Source organism: Suncus etruscus, chromosome X (assembly GCF_024139225.1).
Source record: "Suncus etruscus isolate mSunEtr1 chromosome X, mSunEtr1.pri.cur, whole genome shotgun sequence".
Classification (NCBI taxonomy): domain Eukaryota; kingdom Metazoa; phylum Chordata; class Mammalia; order Eulipotyphla; family Soricidae; genus Suncus; species Suncus etruscus.
Window position 1 is genome coordinate 54,040,664 of NC_064868.1, and position 27,895 is coordinate 54,068,558.

The 27,895-nt window shown below is 45.6% G+C and overlaps 1 protein-coding gene across 1 annotated transcript; it reads right to left on the reverse strand.

Annotated features, from left to right (window-relative positions):
• Positions 1-27,843, reverse strand: TBC1D25 (TBC1 domain family member 25). Its single transcript, XM_049767228.1, has 6 exons — positions 27,553-27,843; positions 24,055-24,164; positions 22,565-22,719; positions 2,082-2,209; positions 1,776-1,964; positions 1-1,560 (listed from the first exon to the last, which is right to left on the reverse strand). Exons 1-6 carry the CDS (start codon positions 27,670-27,672, stop codon positions 193-195), a joined length of 2,070 nt encoding a protein of 689 aa, XP_049623185.1. The 5' UTR covers positions 27,673-27,843; the 3' UTR covers positions 1-192.
• Positions 27,844-27,895: the final 52 nt, after the last annotated feature.

Here is a 27,895-nt window from a genome sequence, read left to right on the forward strand (position 1 = left end):
GAAATACACAGAACTCATTGACCTTCATGTGTACAAAGTAAAGTTATTAAAAATGAAATGACAGCAAATCAAAGGAGGTTGTTGGCCTCCATAGGTGGTGTCTTAAATTCCCAGACCAAGGGAAAGAGGGCCTAGAGAAGTCATGGGCTGGCAGGCAGGGAAGTGGGGTTGGCCCTCCTTAGCGAACGCTGATCAAGATGGGGCTGTTGCCTCAGCCCCTTCCTCCGAGTCCCACACCTCAGACTGCAAGTAATCAGCAAACAGGGCTTTGGCTCGGCGAAGGACACGGCCTAGGTGGTGTTTTCGCACCAGGCGGTCAAAGTGCATAGCCAGCTCATTGTAGTCTAGCCCGTTGCGCATTATGTGGTCACGATGCTCTAGCAGGATGGCCAGACAGAGGAACAGCATGAATGGATTTCCCCGGCCAAACTCCTGAGGTGGGGGCAGGCCCAGGGGAGAAGGGGCAGCCAGGGGCTTCCCAGGGTCTTGTGTGTATTCCACCTCTGGCATCAAAAGTGAGCCTGCAGCCACATCACCAGCAGGTGAAGCCTCCTGCGTGAAAGATGGAGAGGAAGATGATGGGGAATCAGGGCGGGAAGAAGAGGAGAGCAAGGGGTCTGGGAAGTTCAGCAAGGGCTCAGAGAGGGACTTGGAACTAATAAGTGCAGCTGAGTTGGACTGCTGGGCCTGGAGGTTCTTCTTGGGGCCTGTGTGATCCCTTAGCTGCTGTAGGTCATTCAGACTTGTTTGTCTTAGAAGACGCCCCCCACCCCCTGGCTCATGGTGGTTGACAGCAAAGTTGTTGATGACCTGCTCGAAGGCACCACCTTCGCCTACCTTGCTGGCAGGCCTGAGCATGTGCCGCTGTCGCATGGGTCGCCCCTGGTGGCCATCGAAACCAGTGTCAACTACTTGGCTGGAGGGTCCAACAAGTTCGACCTCGTGCTCAGGTGGGTCAGGGGGCAGTGAGCTCCAGGTGACCTCGAGCATGCGGAGGGCATCATCAAAGGCAAACTCACGCTTGAGTTCAAGCAGCAGCCAGCGGTAACAGAAGAAGAGATCATCAGCACCAGCTTCCTGCAGGTACCGGTAGAAATCAGGGTCAGCGTGTCGCAGAAGCAACTTGAGGTGCGCAAATTTGGTGGCCATGGCTCGGCCATCAAGATGGAAGTTGGCAGCCAAGCGTTTCATAATGCCACAGAAGCAGACGAAGGCATGACCTTCGTGGTCCATGACAGCAAGGATAGGCGAGGCAAGGTCACTCATGCCCTGGCAGTAGGAGACCTGTGGGTGGGTAACAGCATATGTGGTAAGCAAGTCGTGTAGGGCCCGCAGATGTGGCCCGTCCTCGGGCCCAGCATAGTAGGGGTGGGTCCGGTCAGTGCGTAGAACATCCTTAAGGACAGTGCTTCGAATGAACTCCAGGTCCTCAGGACTGGCCCGCTGTGCCCACTCGCTCTTCAGCTGTTCATATTCGCGACTCTTGCGCTTCATGTAGTCCATGCGCTCGCGGCCTGTCAGCCCATCTGGGTACACATTCAGCAGGTACCGCCACACCACCTGTCCGGGCACGAAAGGGGATGAGATTGCGTATCTCCACCAACAAGCAGGCATACCTCAGTATGTGTCACTGTCCTCCTTGCCACCTGCCTAGGTGAGTATGCTTTCCCACTTCTGATTCCCAGTGGTGCTCCCCCTCCTGCTGGAGAACTTCTGGGCCTAGAAGAGCATCAATAACATGCACCTGCCAGGCAGCCACAAGGAGCCTGGCTCACCTTTCGTAAGGAGGGCTCAACACCGCCATGGTAGATGCGCAGGCGCAACTCTTCAGGGCGGGAGAGCTGGCCCTCATGGTTCAGGTATGTGTGAAATTCTGCATCATTGAGAGGTGGCTTGAAGGGCTTGATGTCTTCCCCATAGGACCAACTCAGCACCTGCTGGAACTTCGACAAGGTGCGGCCCACCTGCACATGAAGGCAGGGAGAGAGTGACCAGTCAGAAGGGTGGGGAACAGGTAGAAGCAGTTGCTGAGAATCAGGGGTGCCAGCAGCCCCCTACCCCCTTGGGATTCCTGAAACTACCTGAGAGAGGATGGACTGTGTGAAGGGTAGGGCCACTGCGGTGAGTGATGAGCGTTTCTCAGTAAACAGCACATCAGAACCAATCACGTCTTTGGGACTGATGATATCCCAATCTTCCAACAGAGGACCTGGGGAAGAAGACCGAGAAGGTAGTGCTGTGAGAGAAGGTAGGAAAGATTTCCAGAACTCAGTGCCTGGGTGCCTGCCCTGTGCAAGAAGCCAGGCTGCCTACATCACATGGCCAAGGGCATTCAAATGACAGCAAAATATAAAGCCCCAAATAATACTTTGCTGGGAACTTTGGCTCACAAAATGGCTGGGTACATTTCAGTAAGAGATCAATGACAGGGTGGAAGATTTAACATTTTTTGGAGTCACACCCGGCAGCACTTAGGGGTTACTCCTGGCTCTATGCTCAGAAATTGCTCCTGGCAGGCTCAGGGGACCATATGGGATGCTGAGATTCAAACCGCCGTCCTCCTGCATCTAAGGGAGACGCCCTACCTCTGGGTTATTTCTCTAGCCCCAAGACTTAACATTTGGTGCCATAAGAGGGGCTAGGGATAAAGCTTAATTGGCTGAAGTACAGGTGTGCACACAGGAGCCCTGGGTTCTAGATCTGGCACATCATGAGTCCATAAGCACTGAAGCAAAGAGGAGTCCACCACCTTTCCTTAGCACTACCAGCTGTGTCCCCACAAATGTTAATTTAAAAATAAACAGAGGCTAGTAAGATAGTACAGCAGATAAGGCACTTTTCTAGCATGCAGCTCACCCAGGTTTGATATCCGATATCCCATATGGTCTGCCAAGCTCTACCAGGAATAATCCCTGAGCACAGGGACAGGAGTAAGCCTGATGTGGCCCAAGCCCCCCAAATGATAGCATACTCCAACACTGCTGCGAGTGGCCCACAACTAACAAGAAGGATGGGTAGGATAGGAAAGGGAGATGGTCTAAGGAATTCTCTAGCATTTGTTTATTTTAAAAAGCAAGATCTAAGGCAGGGAACCAGAGCTGTGGAACCCGCGTCCCAGAGGCAAGAGGCCACAGTGGCAGACCCTGCGGCTTTGGGACCCAGCAGCCATGTTGGCAACATCCAAGTGAGGGACAGAATCCAAGACAAAGAGTCATTGGAGCCTGGCTGCTTCACTCCAATCTGTGGCACTGCAATCCTTATAGTTAAGAAATCCCAGCATAGGACATAGAAAAAAATCACACTACAACCGCAACAATGGGGAAACAATACAGGCCTCCACCATGCTTATAAAGAACAAAGATAGTAGCTCTGATGACCCAAAAAGTGCCAAGCACCTATTTAGCCTCTCAGATAGGAATTTATGGAGTTCATAGAGCTCAAAGAAAGCATGGATAGAACTGAACATGCCACAATAAGAATCAAGAGGATCTGAGAGTAGGAATAAGAAAAATACAAACTTGGGGACTGCAGAAATAGCACAGTGTTAGGGGCATTTGCCTTGCACACAGCAGCCAATCAAGGACTGACAATGTTTCAAATCCAGGCATCCTATATGGTCCTCCGAGCCTGCCAGGAGCCACTTCTGAGCGCAGAGCCAGGAGTAACCCCTGAGCACCACCAGGTATGACCCAAAAACAAACAAAAAAAAAGAAAAAGAAAAATTCAAACTAAAATAATGGCCATGGGCTGGAGTGATGGCACAGTGGTAGGGTGTTTGCCTTGCAAGCAGCATACCTGGGAAGGACCTGGGTTCGATCCCCAGCATCCCAAATGATATCCTGAGCTTGCCAGGTGCGATTTCTGAGCACAGAGCCAGGAGTAACCTCTGAGCGCCACCAGGTGTGGCCCCTCCAAAAAAAAAAAAAAAAAACCAAAATAAAATGAAATAATAGCTGAAAAACTTGGCAGGCAAAATGAAAACCTTACTGGAAAGCCTATCCAACAGAGTAACAGTGGCTGAAGACAGAATCAATGAGCTGGAAGATGAGATGGATAGCAACAAAAATATAATAGAAGACGTTGGAAAAGAGCTTCAAAACAAATGATCAGACAATGGAAAAAGTCCTCAAAGAATGGGAACAGAAGAAACTAGAAGTCTTTGATAAACTCAAAAGAAACAACATAAGAATCACTGGAGTCCCAGAGACACAAAAAGAAAAACACCCATGCAGTGTCAGCAATCAAGGACACCATTGCAGAGAAATCCCCAGAGCTAGAGTACATGCAACCAAATCCTACATGCCCGAAGAGTACCAGCCAAAAGAGATCCAAAGAAAAGCACACCAAGACACAATCTAGTCACAATGATGAACCACACAGATAGTGATAGAATACTGAAAGCAGCAAGATCAAAAAGAGGGATTACATTCAAAGGAGCATCCCTAACATTTACCACAGATTTGTCACAAGAAAAACTCAACAAATTAATGCATTGCCAAGATTATTTTATCGAGCCAGACTTACATTCAGGTTTGAAGGAAGAATACAAAGCTTCAGGGATAAATAACAGCTTAGAAACTTTACAGACTCAAAATCAGTCATAAAGGATGAACTGAAAGATCTATTTTTTTTTTGGTTTTTGGGTCACACCCGGCAGCGCTCAGGGGTTACTCCTGGCTCTGCACTCAGAAATCTCTCCTGGCAGGCTCGGGGACCATATGAAATGCCGGGATTCAAACCGATGACCTTCTGCATGAAAGGCAAACACCTTACCTCCATGCTATCTCTCCAGTCCCTGAAAGATCTATTTTAAGATAAAACAGACATGAGGGCCAGAGTGATAGCACAGTGGTAGGGCATTTGCTTTGCATGCTGCCAACCCTGGACAGTCCCAGGTTCGATCCCCAGCATCCTGTATGGTCCCTCAAGCCTGTCAAGAGTGATTTCTTTTTTTGGGGGGCCACACCCAGTGATGCTCAGGTGTGCCCCACTCCGGCCCCTCAAGAGCGATTTCTGAGTGCAAAGGCAGGAATAACCCCTGAGTGCTGCTGGGTGTAACCTAAAAACCAAAAAAAAAGATAAAACAGACAAGACACACCAAACTCCTACTAAAAGATGACACAAAATCCCATAATAATCACCTCTCAATGTCATGAAATGAATGCACCAGTTAAGAGACACAGAGTGGCAAAATGGATCAAAATGCTGAATCCAACGTTGTGCTGCCTACAAGAAACACATCTGAATAGTCAGAACAAACAAGAGACTCAAACTCAAAGGTTGGAGGACAATCATTCAAGCAAACAACTCCAGAAAAAGGCAGGAGTTGCCATACTAATTTCAGATGAGAGATTTTAGACTTAAAAATAATAGGGCCCGGAGAAATAGCACAGTGGCGTTTGCCTTGCAAGCAGCCGATCCAGGACCAAAGGTGGTTGGTTCGAATTCCGGTGTCCCATATGGTCCCCTGAGCCTGCCAGGAGCTATTTCTGAGCAGACAGCCAGGAGTAACCCCTGAGCACCGCCGGGTGTGACCCAAAAAAACAAAAACAAAAAATAAGTGACAGGGATGGACATATAGACATTTCTTAATAATTAAAGGATATGTATAACAAAAAGAAATCACACTCCTGAACATATACACATGCACTGAGGGACCAGCAAAATATTTTAAATAAACTGCTGACAAACTTAAATGAAAATACTAATAACAACAAAATAGTAGTGGAAGACTTCAACACTGCCTTGTTACACATGATAGGTCAACCAGGCTGAAACTTAATTTGAATATACTAGCAATGAAAGAAGCAACAGAAGAAATTAGCCTAGTAGATATATGTATGGGTCTTCATCCCCAGAAAACTGAATACACAATATTCACCAATGCACATGGGTTATTCTCCAAAATAGACCACATGTGGTAAGACATCTGCACGCAGCTGATCTGGGACAGACCCAAGTTTGATTCCTGGCATCCCATATGGTCCCCCGAGCCTTCCAGGAGTAACCCCTGAGCACTGTTGGGTATGGCTCCAAAACCAAAACAATAACAACAATAAAAAAATTCAAAGGGTAATCAGAGATTACATTGAGAAAAACTATTCCACAAAACATGGGAACCTGGAAGAAATGGATAAAATCTTGGACTTTTATAACCTTCCAAGATTGAAACAAGGTGATCTAGCATATATGAATATTCTATCACTATCGAGGAAATTAAAATGGTAATCAAAAGTCTTCCCAAAAACAAAAGACCAGGCCCAGATGGATTCACTAACAAATTCTTTCAAATCTTCCAAGAAAACCTACTGCCTATACTTTTCAGGCTCTTCCATGAAATTAAAGAAACAGAAATACTCCCAAATGAGTTTTTTGTTTGTTTTTGGGTCACACCTGGTGACACTCAGGAGTTACTCCTGGCTATGTGCTCAGATATAGCATCTGGCTCAGGGGACCATATCGGACATTGGGGATTGAACCCAGGTTTGTCCTGAGTCAGCCCCGTGCAAAGCAAATGAGGTACTGTTGTGCTATCACTTCAGTCCTTCCCAAAGAGTTTGTATGAAGCTAATATCACCCTGATATCAAAAGATGACAGAGATACAACAAAAAAAGAGAACTACAGACCAATATCTCTGAAGAACACAGCTGAAAGTTCAATAAAACCTAGAAAATAGGATCCAATGTCTCATCAAGAAATGGGGCCAGAGTGGTGGTGGAAGTGGTAGGGCCTTGCACACGCTAACCTAGGACAGACCATGGTTCAATCCTCCAGCATCCCATATGGTCCTCCAAGCGAGGAGCAATTTCTGAGCATCATTGGGTATGGCCCAAAAAGCAAAAACAAACAAACAAGAAAAGCAAAAACAAAAATAAAAAATTAAAAAAGAAAGTCATACACTGTAACCAAGTAGTAGTCATTCTGGAGATGCAAGGATGGTTCAAATCAATCAACCTAATTACAAACCACATCATCATATCAATAGAATCAGAGAAAGCATTTGATAAGGTCCAACACCTATTCATGATAAAGACTCTCAACAAGATGGGAATGGAAGGAACTTTCTCAAGTCAAGGCCATTAACCACAAACCCATGGCACATATTACACTCAATGGAGAAAAACTAAAAGCATTTCCTGGGCCAGAGAGATAGCACAGCATTAGGGTGTCTGCCTTGCATGCAGCCAAACCAGGATGAACAGTGGTTCAAATCCCAAATCCCATCTGGTCCCCGAGACTGCCAGGAGCAATTTCTGAGCACAGAGATAGGAGTAACCCCTGAGTGCTGCCAGGTGTGACCCAAAAACAACAACAGAGAGGCATTTCTGGGGGCCAGAGAGATAGCATGGAGGTCAGGCATTTGCCTTTCATGCAAAAGGACAGTGGTTTGAATCCCAGCATCCCATATGGACCCCTGTGCCTGCCAGGGGCAATTTCTGAGCATAGAGCCAGGAGTAACCCCTGAGCGCTGCCGGGTGTAACCCACAACCCAAAAACAAAACTAAACAAAAACAAAAACAAAAAAAGGAATTTCCCCTAAGATCTACACAAGGCAAGCCTGCCCCCTTCTCGCCATTTCTATTCAACATAGTACTGAAAGTACTTGCAATAGCAATTAGGCAAGGAAAAGATATCAAGGGCATCAAGATAGGAAAGGAAGAAGTCAAGCTCTTACTATTTTCAGATGATATGATACTATACTTAGAAAATCCTGGGGCTGGAGAGATAGCATGGAGGTAAGGCGTTTGCTTGGCATGCAGAAGGACAGTGGTTTGAATCCCAGCATCGCATATGGTCCCCCGAGCCTGCGGGGGTGATTTCTGAGCATAGAGCCAGGAGTAGCCCCTGAGTGCTGCCAGGTGTGACCCCAAAACAAAAACAAACAAATAAAAAAGAAAAAAAAAGAAAATCCTAAAGACTCAACAAAAAAAGCTCCTAAGAAACAGTAGATTCGGGCCCGGAGAGATAGCACAGCGGTGTTTGCCTTGCAAGCAGCCGATCCAGGACCAAAGGTGGTTGGTTCGAATCTCGGTGTCCCATATGGTCCCCCGTGCCTGCCAGGAGCTATTTCTGAGCAGACAGCCAGGAGTAACCCCTGAGCACTGCCGGGTGTGGCCCAAAAACCAAAAAAAAAAAAAAAAAGAAACAGTAGATTCATATAGCAAAGTGGCAGGATACAAAATTAACACACAAAAATAAATGGCCTTCTTACACACAAATGATAGAGAAGACATAGACATTAAAAAACAATTCTAGGGGGCCGGGTGGTGGCGCTAGAGGTAAGGTGCCTGCCTTGCCTGCGCTAGCCTAGGACGGACCGCGGTTCGATCCCCCGGCGTCCCAGCCAGGAGCGACTTCTTAGCGCATAGCCAGGAGTAACCCCTGAGCATCACCGGGTGTGGCCCAAAAAACAAAAACAAAAACAAAAACAAAAACAAAAACAACAATTCTAGGAAACGGAGCGGTGGCACAATCATTAGAATGTTTGCCTTGCACGCGCTAACCTAGGATGGACCACGGTTTGATCCCCACCGCTCCATATGGTCCCCCAGGCCAGGAGCGATTTCTGAGCACATATCCAGGAGTAACCCCTGAGTATGACCAAGTGTGACCCAAAACCAAAACCAAACAAAAACAATCCCAGGATAGGAGCGATAGCACAGCAGTAGGGTGTTCGCCTTGCACGTGGCCAACCCAGGACAGATCCCAGTTCAATTCCTGGCATCCCATATGGTCCCCCGAGCCTGCCAGGAGCTACTTCTGAGTACAGAGGCATGAGTAATCCTTGAGTGCTGCCAGGTATGACCCCCCCCAAAAAAAAACAAAAACAAAAAACAATTCCATACACAATAGCACCACAGAAATTCAAATATCTTGGAATCAGCTTAACTAAAAAAATGAAGGACCTATATAAGAAAACTATAAATTACTGCTTCAAGAAATCCAAGAGGAAACAAGGAAATCGAGACATATACCCTGTTCATGGATTGGGAACATTAATACCATTAAAATGGCAATACTCCCCAAAGCATTATACAGATTTAATGCAATCCCTCTAAGAATACTCATGACATTCTTTAAAGAAGTGGAACAAACACTCCTGAATTTCACTTGGAACAATAAACACTAAAGAATAGCTAAAGCAGGGCCCAGAGAGATAGCACAGTGGCGTTTGCCTTGCAAGCAGCCGATCCAGGACCTAAGGTGGTTGGTTCGAATCCTGGTGTCCCATATGGTCCCCCGAGCCTGCCAGGAGCTGTTTCTGAGCAGACAGCCAGGATTAACTCCTGAGCACCACCAGGTGTGGCCCAAAAACCAAAAAAAAAAAAAAAAAAAAGAATAGCTAAAGCAATCCTTAGGGAGAAAAAGATTGGAGGCATACTTTTCTGCAACTTCAAATTATACTACAAAGCAATAATCATTAAATCAGCATCACACTAGAATAAAGACGGATCCTCAAGATCAATGGAATAGACTTCAGTATTCAGAGAATGACTCCCAGGCATACAATCAATTAATCTTTAATAAAGGGGCAAGAAATGCAAAATGGAGCAAGAAAAGCTCCTTCAACAAGTAGTGCTGGGACAACTGGTCAGCCACATGCAAAAAAGCGAGCTCAGACCTTTAACACCATGCACAAAAGTCAAAACAAAATGGATTAAAGGCCTTGATATCAGACCTGAAACGATAAGGTATATAGAAGAAAACATAGGCAAAACACTCCATGACATTGAGACTAAAGGCATCTTCAAGGAGGAAACACCACTGTCCAAATAAATGGAAGCAGAGAAAAGCAAATGGGATTGCATTAACTGAAAAGCTACTGACGTTCAAAAGAAACTGAGACTAAGATAAAAAAGGTCACCCATAGTATGGGAGAAACTATTCACCCAATACCCATCAGATAAAGGGCTAATATCTAAGATATACAAGGTACTGACAGTGGGCCGGAGAGAGAGAGCATGGAGGTAAGGCATTTGCCTTGCATGCAGAAGGTCGGTGGTTCGAACCCCAGCATTCCATATGGTCCCCTGAGCCTGCCAGGAGTGATTTCTGAGCATAGAGCCAGGAATAACCCCTGAACGCTGCCGGGTGTGACCCAAAAGCAAACAAACAAAAACAAAAAGCAAAAAAACAAACAAACAAAAAAACAAGGTACTGACAGAACTTAAAAAGAAAAGAACATATAACCCCATCAAAAAATGGGGAGAAGAAATACAGATGGGGCCCAGAGAGATAGCACAGCGGCATTTGCCTTGCAAGTAGCCGATCCAGGTCCAAAGGTGGTTGGTTCGAATCCCGGTGTCCCATATGGTCCCCCATGCCTCCAGGAGCTATTTCTGAGCAGACAGCCAGGAGTAACCCCTGAGCACCGCCAGGTGTGTCCCCCCGCCAAAAACAAAAAAAACAAAAAACAAAGAAATACAGATGGCCAAAAGGCACATGAAATAATGTTCCATATTACTAATCATTAGTGAGATGCAAATCAAAACAACAATGAGATACCACTTCACGCCACAGATACTGGTACACATCACAAAAAAAAAAAGAAAAAGAACCATAGCTGGCATGGATGTAGGGCGAAAGGAACTCTCATTCTCTGCTAGTGGGAATGCCATCTAGTCCAGTCTTTATGGAAAATAGTATGAATATTTCTTAAAAAAAACTGGAATTGAGCTCCCATATCATCCAGCAATACTACTACCAGGGACATAATCTAGGACTACAAAAACCCAATACAATAATGCCCTCTGCACTCCTATGTTCATAGCAGTGCTTCCCCCCACATAGCAGTGCTTTTGACAATAGCCAGAATCTGGAAACAATCCAGATGCCTGACAACAGATGAGTGGCTAAAGAAACTGTGGTACATCTACACAATGGAATACTACAAAACTGTTAGAAAAAAGATGAAGTCACGAAATTTTCCTATACATGGATAGATATGGATACTATTATTTTTATTGAAATAATTTAGAGGGAGAGATAAACACAGAATAGTATCACTCATCTGTGGGATATAAAAGAAAAAGACAACCACCACCACCACCACCCAACCACCAACCACCTACAACCCACCACAGAACGACCACCACCCACCAAAAAAAAGACAAAAAAATTAAAAGGGGGCCAGACAGATAGCACTGTGGTAGGGCATTTGCTTTGCAAGCAGCCAAATGGTGGTTCGAATCCCAGCATCCCATTTGGTCTCCCAAGTCTGCCAGGGGTGATTTCTGAGTGCAGAGCCAAGATCAACCCGTTGAGTGCTGCCAGGTATGACCCAAAAAGAAAAGACATTATTGTAATAATACCCAGATACAATAGAGATGAGGCTAGAAGGGTCCAGCCCATTATATTAAGCTTACCACAAAGAGTGGTAAATGCATTTAGAAAAATAACTACATTAACAACTACCATGACAATGATAATAGAGAAATTCAATGCTTGTCTTTTTTTTTTTTTTTTGGCAACACCCAACAGCACTCAGGAGGTACTCCTAAGCTCTGTGCTCAGAAATAGCTCCTGGAAGGCTCAGGGGACCAGATGGGATGCTGGGGATTAAACCTGGATCCATCTCAGATCAGTTGCATGCAAGGCAAACACCTTACCCTATGTTATCACTCTGGCCTCACAATGTCTGTCTTGATAACAGGATTAATCCCTGGCATCCCATATGGTCCCCTGAGCTCTACCAGGATTGATTCCTGAATGTAGATCCAGGAGTAACCCCTCAGAATTGTTGTGTATATTTCCCTAAAAAAGTATAAATTCGGGGCCAAAGACACAGCAGTAGGGCATTTGCCTTGCAAGTAGCCAATTCAGGACGGACTATGATTCGAATCCTGGCATCCCATATGGTCCTTCGTGCCTTCCAGGAATGATTTCTGAGCACAGAGCCAGGAGTAACCCTTGAACACTTCTGGGTGTGACCCCAAAATGAAAAAAAAAAGCATAAATTCAATGATGAGGTTTAAAAATGAGGGGCACCTGGTAGTGCTCAGGGTTTTTTCTTGGCTCTGTGCTGAGAAATCACTCCTGACTGCTTGGTGGATCATATGGGATGCCAGGGATCGAAACTGGTTTGGTTACCAGCAAAGCAAATGCCCTTTCTGCTGAACTATTGCTCCAGCCCCCCAATCATGAGGTTTTTATGAGATCTATCAAAGTCAGATGACAAAGACTAAAAAACAGAAGAACCCTAAATGTGAACACAGACAAAAACCAAATGCAACAGTAGGACTGTAAGAATAAACAGGACTCCATGCCTAAGATACTATAGGCCAAGAAAAGCATAATATATTCATTTAAAAACAAAAAGAGCCAGAGAGATAGCACAGTGGTAAGGCATTTGCCTGGCACACGGCTGACCTGGGACAGACCCGGGTTCAATGCCTGGCATCCCATATGGTCCCCTGAGCCTGCTGGGAGTGATTTTTGAGCACAGAGTCAGGAGTAACCTCTCCCCCACAAAAAAACCAAAAAGAGTGTTTGGAAAGACAGTATAGGGGGAAGGGTGTTTGCCTTGCACCTGGCTAACCTGAATTTGATTCTTGGCATCCATATTGTCCCCTGAGCACTGCAGTCAGTAATTTTTGACTGCATAATCAGGGGTAACCTCTGAGCATTGCCAGATGTGTGCCCCTCAAAAAAAGAAAAAGAGAAAACAGCACCAAAGACATAGTACAGCAGGCAAGGCATTAGTTCCTGCAAGTGGCTGACCCTAATTTAATCCCTAGGACACATATGTTCTCTCAGCACTACTAGGAATGATTGCTGGGCACAAAGCCAGGAGCAAATCCTAAGCACCACTGTAACTGGCCCCAAGAGAAAGAAAGAAAAAGGAAGAAAGGACCTATGAATAAAGGGAAAAGTACAGTATAAACTAATCTTTATTCTATTTGTACCTACAAATTCATCTTGTGGAAAATGTGATCAGACATAAGACTATGTAAAGTCTTTAAATAACCTGCAAAGTTTTTTGTTTATTTGTTTTTTTGGGCCACACTAAGTGACGCTCAGGGGTTACTCCTGGCTTTACACTCAGAAATCACTCCTGGCAGGCACGAAGGACCATATGGGATGCCAGGATTCGAATCATAGTCCGTCCTGAATTGGCTACTTGCAAGGCAAATGCCCTACTGCTGTGTCTTTGGCCCCGAATTTATACTTTTTTAGGGAAATATACACAACAATTCTGAGGGGTTACTCCTGGATCTACATAGTCTGTCCTAGGTTAGCGCTTGCCTCTGCATTCAGGAAATTATTTTTGATGATTAGGGGACTATATGGGGTATTGGGGGTAGAATCCAGGTTTGCCTCATGCAAGACAAGTGCCTGACCCACTGCTCAATTGCTCTGGCCCAACCCATGAGGTATGAACACACATATTTCCCTGAAAATAAATAACCAAGAGTTATTTTTTTGTTTGTTTTCGGGCCACACCCGGTGACACTGAGGGGTTACTCCGGCTATGTGTTCAGAAATTGCTCCTGGCTTGGGGACCATATAGAATACAGGGGGATCGAACCGCGGTCCATCCAAGGTCAGCTGTATGAAAGGCAAACACCCTACCACTGTGCCACTGCTCTGGCCCCTAACCAAGAGTTTTAATATGGATGGCTATCCCAGGCCCTGCTGGTTACTTTACATAAGATATACTATATACCCAGTATTTCCTTATTGTAAAATTGGCAAACTTCTCAAAGCCTCATTACTATATAAATAGAAATTATATGTTTTTCCTCTAAAATTGAATAAAATATCTTATGCTTGATATGAATGAATTCACACTTAAGAAAACAAAGAACTGGGGCTGGAGCAATAGCACAGTGGCAGGGTGTTTGCTTTGCTCATGGCTGACAAGGGACAAACCCGAGTTCAACTCCTGGCATCCTATATGGTCCCCTGTGCCTGCCAAGAGAGATTTCTGATTGCAGAGTCAGGAGTAACCCCTGAGCACCACCAGATGTGGTCCCAAACCAACCAACTAACCAACCAACCAATCAACCAAACAAACAAACAAACAAACAAACAAACAAAAAAAGAAAATGAAGTAACATAAAAATCGTGGGAGGGAGGGAGTGTTTGCCTTATTTATTATCACAAGACCACTATGAGCAAAAATATTAGCTGGGGCCAGAGATATAGAAAGGAAAGCACTTACCTTGCCTATATCAAACCCTGTTATTTTTTTAGTTTGTGGGTCACACCCGCTGGCGCTCAGGGGTTACTTCCTGGCCCTGAGTTCAGAAATCACTCCTGGCAGGCACTGGGGACCATATGGGATGCGGGGATTCGAACCACCGTCCATCCTGAGTTGGCTGCGTGCAAAGCAAACACCCTACCGCTGTGCTATCTCTCCAGCCCCAGCAAACCCTGTTTCAGTCTCTGGCATATCTGAGCACTGCCAGGAGTGTTCCTTGAGCATAGAGGCAGGAGTAAGCCCTGAGCATAGTCATGTGTAGCTCAAACTCTGCACCTTCCCCAAATTAGGGTGTTAGCATATCAACAGGAAAATAAAGTTTACTTATAGAATGCAATAGAAATCCCAGAAATGGGGGCCAGAGAAATAGCACAGCAGTAGAGCATTTGCCTTGCATACAGAAGGATGGTGGTTTGAATCCCGGCATCCCATATGGTCCCCTGAGCCTGCCAGAAGCCACTTCTGTGGGCAGAGCCAGGAGTAACCCCTGAGCACCACCAGGTGTGACCCAAAAACCAAAAAATATCAAGACCTGAAAAGGTAGTACAGACAGAAGGGCACTTGCCTTACAGGTAGCCCCCCAGAGTGCCGCCAGAAATGATCCCTGAGTGTAGAGTCAGGAGTAAGCCCTGAGCACTGCTAGGTGTCCCCCCTCCAAACTCTCCCAATGTTTTTTTGGTTTTGGGTCACACCCGGCAGTGCTCAGGGGTTACTCCTGGTTCTATGCTCAGAAATCGCTCCTGGCAGGCTTGGGGGACCTTATGGGATGCCAGGATTCAAACAACTGTCCTTCTGCATGCAAGGCAAACACCCTACCTCCATGCTATCTCTTCGGCCCCCAAACTCCCCAAATTTATGAGAAAATTGAATATATGACAAATGTGACATTTCAAATCAATGTTAAGGAGCTAGAGACAGTACAGCATGCTTGCCTTGCATGTAACTGACCTGGATTCAATCCCCAGTACCATTAGGCGTGATCCCTGAGCAGAACCAGGAGTAATCCTTGAGCACCATCAGGTGTGGCTCCAAAACCAAAAAAAAAAAAAAAAAAGAAAGAAAATTCAAATCAATGTCAAAAGGTGGTTATTCATTTAATTGTGAGGCAAGGTTATTTCCAAGTCATGCTACCATCGAACTACATGCCCATTTACTTAATAAATGATGCTGGTGTGTTGGAACAAAAGAGAGTACAGCAGTAAGGCTCTTGCCTTGCATATCGCTGACAAGATTCTATTCTTGGGCCCGGAGAGATAGCACAGCGGCATTTGCCTTGCAAGCAGCCAATCCAGGACCAAAGGTGGTTGGTTCGAATTCCGTTGTCCCATATGGTCCCCCGTGCCTGCCAGAAGCTATTTCTGAGCAGATAGCTAGGAGTAACCCCTGAGCACTGCCGGGTGTGGCCCAAAAACCAAAACCAAAACCAAAAAAAAAAAAAAGATTCTATTCTTAACATCCCATATGGTTCCCTGAGCCCCTCCAGTAATGATCCCTGGGTGAAGAGCCAGGAGTAAGTACTGAACACAACCAGATATGTCCCCCAAACAAAAAATAATCTCAAAAACAAAAATAATAAAAGATGTTATTATCACTGATTATTGGTATCATAGTTTAAAACAAAAATTGTAGTCTTTTGGGGGGGCATACAAGGCAATGCTCAGAAATCACTCCTGGCAGTGCTCAGGAACTATATGGAATTTGAGGCTCAATTCCAGATCAGCTGAGTATGAGGTAAATGCCCTCCCACTGTACTACTTTTCTAGCCCCCTAAATTGTTATTTTATAGTTACAGAACTACTATACCCATTACTCTACAAGTGTATAAATTTTCCAAGAATGGGACATACCCAGTAGTACTCAGGGCACTTCTGGTTCTAGTCTAAGGAATCATTCCTGGTAGGGCTCAAGAGGCTGTGTGAGGGGCCGGAGAGATAGCACAGTGGCGTTTGCCTTGCAAGCAGCCGATCCAGGACCTAAGGTGGTTGGTTCGAATCCCAGCATCCCATATGGTTCCCCATGCCTGCAGGGAGCTATTTTTGAGCAGATAGCCAGGAGTAACCCCTGAGCATAGCCGGGTGTGGCCCAAAAACAAAAAAAAGAGGCTGTGTGAGCTGTAGGGATCACATGTAGGTAGGTGTGTGCAAGGCAAGTACCTTACTTGCTGTTCCATCTCTCTGGCCTGCGATATATACATACACACATATAGATACATATAGATTTACACACATATATATATTCTTGGCTCTGCATTCAAACATTTCTCCTGGTGGTGTTCAGGGCACTATATGGGATGCCAGGGATCAGACCAGGGTTGGCAGTGTGCAGAGTACCTGTTGTACTGTAAATCTGGCCCATGCTAATATTTTTTCTACCTCTGTCTCTTTTCTTCCTTTAGACACTTTGATTTGTAGTGCAATGCACATTGCTTGCCACCAATGATCCAATTTTCCCTTCCACACACCCTCCCCTTTCTGCCTCTGGGGCAGGCATTTTACTTCTCTCTCTCTTCCACTCCCTCTCTCTCCTTTTTTTTTTTTTTTGGTTTTTGAGTGAGACCCGGTGGTGCTCAGGAGTTACTCTTGGCTCTGCACTCAGAAATTGCTCCTGGCAGGCTTGGGGGACCATATGGGATTCTGGGATTCAAACCATCATCTGTCTTGGGTTGGTTGAGTGCAAGGCAAATGCCCTACCACTGTGCTAACTCTCCTGTCCATTTCTTTTTTATAAAGACTTTATTTTGATTTTGGGCCACACCCAGCTGTGCTCCGGGGTTACTCCTGGCTCTGAGCTCAGAAATCGCTCCTAGCAGACTTGGGGGACCATATTGGATGTTGGGAACTGAACCCAGGTCTGTCTAAGGTTGGCTACATGCAAGGCAAATGCCCTACTGCTGTGCTATGGCTAAGGCCCCTCCTTCCTTTTCTTTAAATATATTTTTACTTAAACACCATGGTTACAAGGTTGTTCATAATAGAGGATTTTTTGTTTGTTTGGTTTTTTGGGGGGTCATACCTAGCAGTGCTCAGGGGTTACTCCTGGTTCTACGCTCAGAAATCGCCCCTGGCAGGCTCGGGGGACCATATGGGATGCCGGGATTCAAATCACCGTCCTTCTGCATGCAAGCCAAACGCCTTACCTCCATGCTATCTCTCCAGCCCTGTTTGTTTGCTTTTTGTTTTGTTTTGTTTTGTTTTTGGGCCACACCCGGCGGTACTCAGGGGTTACTCCTGGCTGTCTGCTCAGACAGACAGGCAGGCACGGGGGGACCATATGGGACACCAGGATTTGAACCAACCACCTTAGGTCCTGGATCGGCTGCTTGCAAGGCAAACACCGCTGTGCTATCTCTCCGGGCTCATGCTTTTTACCGAATAAGTTCATAATTGAGTTAGTGGACAAAATAAAGATTAGGTCGACAAAATAGTGATCAATATGGAAAAAGAAAACCTAAACAGATTAGAAAATGTGAGAGAATATTTGTCCAATACTGTGGATAAAGGAATAGTTACAAAGAGGAGAAATTCAGAAATCATAAAGGAGGGACTGAAATGATAGTATAGTAGGCAGGGCACTTACTTTGCACAAGGAAGTGGCAAAGGGTGGTAGAAGTGAAGGAGCAGTTGAATTTACAACAAAAGTATTAGCAAACTATTACCATGATACTTCAATAATAATAATAATAATAATAATAATAATAATAATCTATCTAGTAAAAAGAAAACTTGGGTGACATTTGAAACACAAAGAAAGCATTTGTATCATAAATGCAAAACTGGTTGCAAATCTAGACTTGGCACACTGAGTACAAGTGGTAGAAATTTCTGATCCCTGGAAAGAGAGACTCCCACAGGGCTCACAATAGCCCATTGTTTCCACAAGCTCAGTATAACAATGTAAGTATCAGTGAAACAGAGATCATGAATTCAGAAACAAACTAGAAAACTGGTACATGACACAAGAGTGAAAAAGAGGGGTCGGAGAGATAGCACAGTGATAGGGCATTTGCCTTTCATACAGAAGGATGGTGGTTCAAATCCCGGCATCCCATACGATTCCCTGAGCCTACCAGGAGCGATTTCTGAGTGTAGAGCCAGGAGTAACCCCTGAGTGCTGCTGGTGTGACCCAAAAACAAAAACCAAAAACAAAAAAGTGAAAAAGAGTGGTCTCGGGCCCGGAGAGATAGCACAGCCGAGTTTGCCTTGCAAGCAGCCGATCCAGGACCAAAGGTGGTTGGTTCGAATCCCGGTGTCCCATATGGTACCCCGTGCCTGCCAGGAGCTATTTCTGAGCAGAGAGCCAGGAGTAACCCCTGAGCAATGCCGGGTGTGGCCCAAAAAACCCAAAACCCAAAAAAAAAAAAAGAAAAGAAAAAGAGTGGTCTCATAGATAACTGGAAAGTTGGTTTTCTCTTTATTTGGTAGGATAGAGGGTTTGCCTGAAGCCATGGGGGAACTGAACCTGGGCTTCTTCCCAGTGCACTATGAGACTGGAAGGATAGTGTACTGGGTAGGGTACTTGCCTTGCACATAACTGATCCTGTACTCACTCCAGCCTCAAAAGTTTTTTTTGGTGTGTGTGCTCAGGATCAAACCCAGGGCCTCATACATGCTAAGCACCAGCTCTAACTCTGGGCTATATTCCTAACCTTCCACATTAAAAAACTTGTCAAAACAGGACCAGATATACAGTACAGGGGTAACACGCTTATTTTGCAGGTGGACCATCCTGGTTCAAATACCTGGCACCATATTCCTTTGAGTACCATGAGAGTTCAGTCCTGAGCATCACAACAGGAATAGCCCCAGAGTACATGTGGGTGTAATCCCCAAACCAAAATAAACTTATTTTCAAATCAGTAGCATTAAAACAATGAACACAGGGGACAGAGAGACAGTGCAGTAGGTAGAGAACTTGCTTTGCATGTGGCTGACCTGAATTCAATACCTGGCATCCCACTTGGTTCCTTGAGCTCACCGGGAGAGATTCTTAAGTACAGAGCCAAGAGTAATCCTGAGTACCAATGGGTATGCCCCCTCAAAAAATAAAAGTACTGGAAAAAAAGATGTTGGGCCAGAGTGATAGTACAGTTTATAGGGTGTTTGCTTTGCATGAGGCTTTTCCAGGTTCTATCCCTGGCATCCATGAGCAGAGCCAGGAGTAAACACTAAGCAATACCAGATATAGCCCCAAAACAAAACAAAATAAAAAAGATGAACACAGAGTGCTAAAATGCTTGCCTTGTATGTAGCTGACCCAGACAGATGCCTGGTACTGCATGAGCTCCCAAATGTACTTTCAGGTGTCACCTTTAAGTACCACTAGGTATAACCCAATGCCCCAAAGTCAAATTAAAAGATACATACGGGGCCGAAGTGATAGCATAGTGGTAGGGAATTTGCATGGCATGCAGCCAACCTGGGATGGACCCGGGTTTGATTCCTGGCATCTCATATGGTCCCCTGAGCCTGCCGGGAGGGATTTCTGAGCACAGAGCCAGGAGTAACCCCTGAGCACCGCCGGTGTCCCCCCCAAAAGGTGGATACACTGAAAATCCATACCTCCTTCATCTAGCTCTCCTGTTAAGGTTTTTTTTGTTTTTGTTTTTGGGTCAAATCTGGTGCCACTCAGGGGTTATTTCTGGCTCTGTACTGAAAAATCACTCCTGGCAGGCTCAGGGGACAATATATGGTGCCAGGGATCAAACCTGAATTGGCTGAATGCAAGGCGAATGCCATACCCACTGTGCTATTGCTCTGGCTCCACCTATTAAGATTTCTTGGGGCCGGGCGGTGGCGCTAGAGGTAAAAGTGCCTGCCTTGCCTGCACTAGCCTTGGACGGACCGCGGTTCGATCCCCCGGCATCCCATATGGTCCCCCAAGCCAGGAGCGACTTCTGAGCACATAGCCAGGAGTAACCGCTGAGAGTCACCGGGTGTGGCCCAAAAACCAAAAAAAAAAAAAAAAAGATTTCTTGGGGGCCTCCAGAGCATTGCTAAGTGGGCTTGGGGGTCACTTCTGATGATACCTGACCAGGAAGTTCAGTGCTAAAGTCTGATAATACAGAGTTGCTCGGGTTCTGTTGTGCCAGGGACCAGGGTTACCCCCAGGGATGGTGTTTGGAAGCTATATGCAGAGGTGCTGGCAGTGGGGGAAGGCATGTGATGCTGGGCTCAAAGTCAGGTACTGACAAATGTAGAACATGTGCCTCTGACTACTGGACTCTCTTCCCAGTCTATTAACTTATTAACTTTTTTATTAGATTGCTTCATTTTATTCTCTAGGTATATATATATATATATATATATATATATATATATATATATATATATATATATATATACACACATACATGCACATACATCAGTTTTTGTTTTTTGCTGAAAAAACAGACATGATATATCTCCTAATACTATGAGGGGCCAAGAGATAGTACAGTGGTTAGAGCATTTGCCTTGCACATACCAATCCAGGTTCCATTGCTGGCACCACATTTGGTCCCCCAAATCTTTTTTTTTGTTTTTTGGGCCACACCCGGCGGTGCTCAGGGGTTACTCCTGGCTGTCTGCTCAGAAATAGCTCCTGGCAGGCACGGGGGGACCATATGGGACACTGGGATTCGAACCAACCACCTTAGGTCCTGGACCAGCTGCTTGCAAGGCAAACACCACTGTCCTTATCTCTCTGGGCCCCAAGGTCCCCCAGATCTTGCCATGAATGATCACCAAGCCAAAACCAAATTAAACAAATAGGTAGTGACTAAGATCCAAGGAACAAATGAATGGGAGAGCAAGAGCACAAACAAATGTAGATGGGTTCAGGATAAGTGAATGTAAGAAAAGAAGGACCACTGCCATTATAACTTCACTTTAGCATTGTATCCTGGTATATAGAATACATCACAGTACAGCTCTACTATGACTTTGCATTTATTTTATGAGATAAAGTTAATGTACTATGATCATTATGTGATAATTTTTTTTGGTTTTTGGGCCACACCTGGTGGCACTCAGGAGTTACTCCTGGCTCTGTGTTCAGAAATCGCTCCTCCCCGGGGCCGGAGAGATAGCACAGAGGTAATGTGTTTGCCTTGCATGCAGAAGGATGGTGGTTCGAATCCCAGCATCCCATATGGTTCCCCCGAGCCTGCCAGGAGCAATTTCTGAGTGTAGAGCCAGGAGTGGCCCCTGATCGCTGCCAGGTATGACCCAAAAACAAAACAAAACAAAACAAAACAAAACAGAAATTGCTCCTCCTGGGGCTGGAGAGATGGCACAGTGGTAGGGCATTTGCCTTGCATGCTGTTGACCTGGAACAGACCTGGTTCGATTCCCAGCATCCCATATGGTTCCCTGAGCCTGCCAGGAGTGATTTCTGAGCATAGAGCCAGGAGTAACCCCTGAGCACCACCGGTTGTGGCCCAAAAACCAATCAATCAATTAAAAAAAGAAATCATTCTTTGCAGGCTTGGGGACCATATGGGATGCCAGGATTCAAACCACCATCTGTCCTGGGTCAGCTGCATGGAAGGCAAATGCTCTACCGCTATACTATCTCTCTGGCCCCAATAATCATAATTTTTCTTTTTTCTCCTCCAATTATTATTATTATCAGTATTATATTATTATTATTATTATTATTATTATTATTATTATTATTATTATTTTGGTTTTTGGGCCACACCGATGATGCTCAGTGGTTACTCCTGGCTATGCGCTCAGAAATTGCTCCTGGCTATGTGCTCAGAAATCGCTCCTGGCTTGGGGGACCATATGGGATGCTGGGGGATTGAACTGTGGTCCATCCTAGGCTAGTGCACTCAAGGCAGATACCTTAAGGCTTGTGCCACCACTCCAGCCCCAATAATTATTATTTTTAAGGGAATATTTTTGTGGGTTTTGTTTTTGGGCCACATCGGGCAATGAATGGGAATGACATCTGGCTCATGGGTCACTCCTGGTGGTGCACATGGGACCATGTATCAGAATCCAGCCTGGAATTCCTGCATGTGTTAGCCCTTATAGCCTTCTCCCTGGCTGGGAGCTCACACTGGGAGCATCTGAGGTGTATTAGAAACTCCTTTCCCAGCACTGTACATGAATACCCCTCACAAAGACCCTAGGATCCCATTGTGTCTACTTTCTAGATGCAAAGAACAGACAATGAAGTCAAGGGCAGGAGCAGGAATACAGTGAAGAGGGGGCTACTACAATAGTTTAGTTCTGCACTGTACTGCACTGTGGCCGAGCCATAGACCTTCTCACCTCACCTGCTCTGACTGCATGTTGAGAGGATAGCATCACCTTATGGGTCCCACAACAGTGATTCCTCCGACCCAGACATTGGGGCATTGAGTACTCACTGTCTTCAGTGGGCCGAATGTCTACGCGCAGCTGCAGGTAAGGTTTGGAGGCAGTAGTGAAGGCCATGCTGAGGTCCCAATCAGACAGAAGTGATAGGTATGTTTCTTGCCCAAGCCGATCCCGGCCCAGGTAGCTGATGCCAAAGTTCTTCTTTCTGGACAGAGGAGGCAGGTCAACTTAGTGGTACTATGCCCTGGAGATGCAGGGATGGTTTCCAAAGGAGCCAGGTTTGATCCCAGGCACCATGTATGGTCCTGGAGTCCATCAGGAATGATCCCTTTGTGCAGAGTCAGAATAAGGCCTTAACACTACTGGGTGTGGTCCAAAAAAAAACAAAACAAACAAACAAACAAACAAAAAACAAAAAAAAAGAGCCAGGAAAGAAGAAGGTGCTGAGAATCAGTCTCAACTATACTGGGTTCTAGTCCAAGCACTGAAATAGCCTGAAATTAGGCCCACTGAGCTCAATTACACAGACGAGCAGATACATACTGCATGTATCTAGAATGTACACTGAAAAATGATAAAATGTTGGCCCCTCTAGAATGGGGATAAAATGGGAGTAAAGTATTTATATAAATAAATAAATATATGTATATATTTGTCACATCAATCTGTATCCTGAAGCTACTTCTTTTTTGTTTTGTTTGTTTGTTTGGGACCATACCTGGTGATACTCAGGGTTACTTCTGGCTGTGTACTCAGGAATTACTCTTGCTGGCTCAGGGGAACACATATGATTCCAGGGAATCAAACCTGGGTCAATTGCATTGAACACAAATGTTCTACTATAGTTCCGGTCCCTTATTTGTTTTATTTTGTTTTAAGAATCACTCTTGGCAGTGCTGGAGGACCATATACATTGTCAGGGATCAAACTCCGGTCAGCTTCATACAAGGCAAATGCCTTACCCACTGTACCACTCCAGCCCCATATATACTTTTTTTTGTTTCTGGGCCATACCTAGCAGCATTCAGTAGTTACTCCTGGCTCTGCACTAAAAAATAGCTCCTGGCAGGCTTGGGGGATCATCTGGGATTCCAGAGATTGGATCCAGGTCAGTCTCAAGTCAGCTGTGTACAACGCAAACACCCAATCCACTGTACTATCACTCTGGCCCCCCATATGTACTCTTTAACTCAGTAATATCACTACTAGGAATATGTGTATGTGGTTATTCACCATGGGTTTATTTATAATAATAAAGCAGAGGCCATAGAGAAATAGTGCAGAGGTTAAGGCACTTGACTTGCATGCAGCTAACCCCAGTTTGGTCTCTGCTACAACCTCTGATATCCCAAGCACTGACAGGAGTGATTCCTGAACAGAAGACAAGGCCAAAAGTAAACCCTGAGTACCACTAGGTATGGGCCAAAAACAAACCACCCACCAATAGAAACAAACCAATTAACATTACCACATACCACCACAAAAACTATATAACCACTGTAACAGCAATTGTTAGAGTCTATAACATCCCATCACTCACCCATTTAAATCAAAAGCTCGGATGAGGATATGCTGTAATACATCCAGCGAGGTGATCTGAGGGTCTACAGCAAAAGAACGAAACTCGGGCTGCAAGAAACTTTCACATTTCTGGGGAGAGAAGACATGGAGCAGATCATGTGGATGTTCATTACCAGAGTGAAGCTGAATGAGTGGTAGATAGTAAGGTCAAGGGGGGCCAGAGATGAGGGCATCTGGGCCATGGTGAAGACTGGAGCATTGTCTTTGAGTTGGGGGGAGTCACTGAAGGGTTCTAAGAAGAGAGACATGGTTTGATTGATTTTGGATCTTCATAGGACCTAGAGTAATAGTATAATGGGTAAGGTGCTTGCACTGCATGATGCCTATCTGTGTTCAATCCCTGGCATCCCATATGGTCCTCCAGGTACTACCAAAATGTGATTCCTGAGTGTAGAGCCAGAAGTAACCCCTGAGTACCACTGGGTGTAAACTAAAACTAAAAAAACAAACATAAAGGGATCTTTGCATTGCTCTGTAATAAACAGAATGTGGGGTTTGGGGGATGAGGCAGTGAAGAGAGTGAAGTAAATGCTGCTACAATAGTCCAGTAATTGAACCTTCTATGCCTCCAAAGCTCTGGACTGGCCTCTATTAAAAGTATGTTCTAGTGGGGGGAGAGCTATAACACATAAGGTAGGGCATTTGCCTTGCACATGGCCAACTCAGGTTCAATACCCTTTGGCATCCCATATGGTCCCCTGAGCCTGCCAGGAGCAATTTCTGAGCGCAGAGCAAGAATAACCCCGGAATGCCACTGGGTGTGGCCAAAAATACAAATGAAAGAATCATAAGGGCTCACTCTTTGGGGGCTTAGTGGTAGCATAGCGATAGGGTGTTTGCCTTGTACACAGCTGACCCAGGATGGACACAGGTTCGATCCCCGGCATCCCATATGATCCCCCAAGCCAAGAGTGATTTCTGGGTGTAGAGCCAGGAGTAACCCCTGAGTGCTGCTGGGTGTGTCCCCCCCCAAAAAAAACCCCAAAAATGAGAGGAATAAACAGAATATTCTCACTCATCTGTGTGATATAAGGAAAATAAAACAGTGTGGAGGTAATATACAGATACAATAGAGATGAGGATTAGGAGGACAAATTTGTGATAGGAAGCTTGTCACAAATAGTGTAGAGTACAATTTGAGTAGAGGAGGGTCCACAATGAAAGTGATAGTTGGAATTGATCACTCTGGACAAGAACTGGGTGCTGAAAGGGGATAAAGTGACATGCATGGCACCCATTCATTAACAGTAGTGAAAACCACAGTGTCAAAAGAAGAGAGAAATAGAGACAGAGAATAAAGTAAAATGCCTGTCCTAGAAGCAGGAGGGAGAGGGTAGGTGAAATGGAAGAGGGCATCAGGGGAGAGAAAAACGGGGGACATTGGCGTTGGGAAATGCGCACTGATGAAGGTTGTACATGGCATGACTTTAACTCAATCATGAACAACTTTATCTGTGGAGGATAAACTATTATGAGCAACTTTGGAACCATAGTGTTTAAATAAATTTTTTTAAAAAAGTAAAAAAAATAAATTTCTCAAAAGGCAACCCCAGGGTCTCCAGCAAGTGGGCTTATAATACCGTAGGCAGCCTCCTGCACTTAGCCCTTTTAGAACAGTGAGGCTGGTAGATATTCAACAATGTGGTGCAACAGTACAGCAGGTAGTGCACTTGCCTTGCACACAGCTGAACCGGATTCAATCCCTGATATCCTGTAACAGTCCCTTCTTCTAGGAGTGATCCCTAAGCACAGAGCCAGAGTACAGTAAGCCTTGAACACTGCTAGGTGTGGCCAAACCCCCAAATCCCCCCAAATGAAATTTCTTAAACACATGGTGGTTCTGGGCCTTTCCTTGGGGCAATCCTCATCTTTTCTTTTCCCTCCCTCCCTCCCTCTCTCCCTCCCTTCCTCCCTCCCTCCCTCTCTACCAACCTTCCTAGCTCCCTCCCTCCCTCCCTTCTTCCTTCCTCCCTTCCTTCTTTCCTTTTTTTTTTTTTGTTTTTGGCCACACCTGATGACACTCGGGTTACTCCTGGATATGTGCTCAGAAATTGCTTCAGGGGATCAAACCTCGGTCTGTCCTAGGTTAGCTCTTGCAAGACAGCCGCCTTACCGCTAGTGCCACCGCTCCGGCCCCAATCATCATCTTTTCTGAACTCCCAAATCTCTCCCTTGAAGCTTCCTCTATGCCACTGAATTGAACTGATTACCACCTTAATTCAAGTCATCATTTCTGTGGGCTAGCAACCATTGCAACAGTTTTCTTATAGGGTACACATGAAAGGTCCCTCAAAGGTCCAACTTACCTCTCTGACTCACCTCTTAACACTGTTCCCCTCTTTGTATTGGATCCTACAATACAGGAACCTAAAGGAATATATCAAATTTATCCCCACCTCCCAGGCTTAACTCTTGTTTTTTCTGTAGAATATTAAGCACACATGATGGACGTTTTTTCTTTAAAGATTTTTTAAAATTGAGTCACCGTGATGATATTAAAAGATTCAGGCATTTAATGGCCCAAATACAACACCCTTACACAAGTGTTAATATTCTCTTCACCACCAATAACCCCAGGTTCCCTCCCACTTCCATCCTGTCTCCTATAGCAACCTCAGTTTTGAAAATTTTCTTATTTTGGTCATAGGTTGACACCAGTGTTGACACTTAGGTTTTGTAGTCACCTCACCTCTCTATCCTACCAATGACTCCCTTTCCTGGGGTCTCTGCTCCCACCACACCTTTATGTGCACTTTTCAGCATAACCATGATTCAAATAACTCCCTAGATCCCCACATTTATGGTTCAGCCCCTTGACATTGACCAGTGTCCAAAGCATCACTTGGATTGAGCTGTTTGCTTCCCCAAGGAGCACACCAGCTCATTCAGAGTGGTAACAGACACAAAAGTGCACTCAACAACACAGAAACGGCAACGGCCTTTAGAACAGTTCTTTAGAACCCCTCCCCTCCACTCAATAATAGCCCTAATTCTTCTCTTGTTCTCTTTCCACCATTTCCAGTCCTCCCCCCATGTCGTGTCCTCAGGCCCAGTCTCCTTTTCTTGCCCCCCCCCACAGGTTTCCCCTTCTCTTTCCCCATAACTCAGTCCTCAAGACTTATCCCTTAGGCAACACCCAAAATTTCGGGCTCCTCCCTCAATCTTAACAGATTAACCCTGTATTGCTAATACATGGTTGGACAAGGAGCTTACTCTGTATGCTGAGTGAAATGAGTCAGAAGGAGAGGAATAAACAGAATAGTCTCACTCATCTGTGTGATATAAGGGAAAAAAGACAGTGTGGAGATAATAGATACAATAGAGATGAGGATTAGGAGGACGAATTCGTGATCGGAAGCTTGCCACAAATAGTGTACAGTACAGTTTGAGTGCAGAAGGGTCCACAATGAAAGCGATACAGATCTCTTGGGGAGCCCGTGTGAGCAGTCAGCCTCACCTTGACTCGAACCCGCACCACCTCTCGCTCCTCTTCCTCCGCCGCTGTGGCTTGGGCTCCCCCACCAGGCGAGGGCGCTCCGGAGGCGGCCAAGTCCGAGGACCGGGAGGGCGTCGCCATCGCACCACCACCCACTTTAGGGTGACGGTCGACAGCTACCCCAACCCTATCGGTAAAGGGGAGTGCGGGAGCCGGCAGCCCCACCTAGGGCCTAGGCGCAGGCGCAGGCGCAGGCGCAGCAGGCGCCATTCGACCTTGCCCCCTTCACGGTCCCGCCCACCTGGAACCCAGTGGAGTCGGGCAAATGGCCTCACTGCAGCTAGTACGCAGGTGCAGGCTGAGG

Coding starts and splice junctions, on each gene's coding strand:
- TBC1D25 (XM_049767228.1), bottom strand. CDS start 27,672: ATGGCGACGCCCTCCCGGTCCTCGGACTTGGCCGCCTCCGGAGCGCCC. Junction 24,165..27,552: donor TGGTGCGGGTTCGAGTCAAG/GTGAGGCTGACT, acceptor TTCTCTCCCCAG/AAATGTGAAAGTTTCTTGCA. Junction 1,561..1,775: donor TTGAGCCCTCCTTACGAAAG/GTGAGCCAGGCT, acceptor GTGCCCGGACAG/GTGGTGTGGCGGTACCTGCT.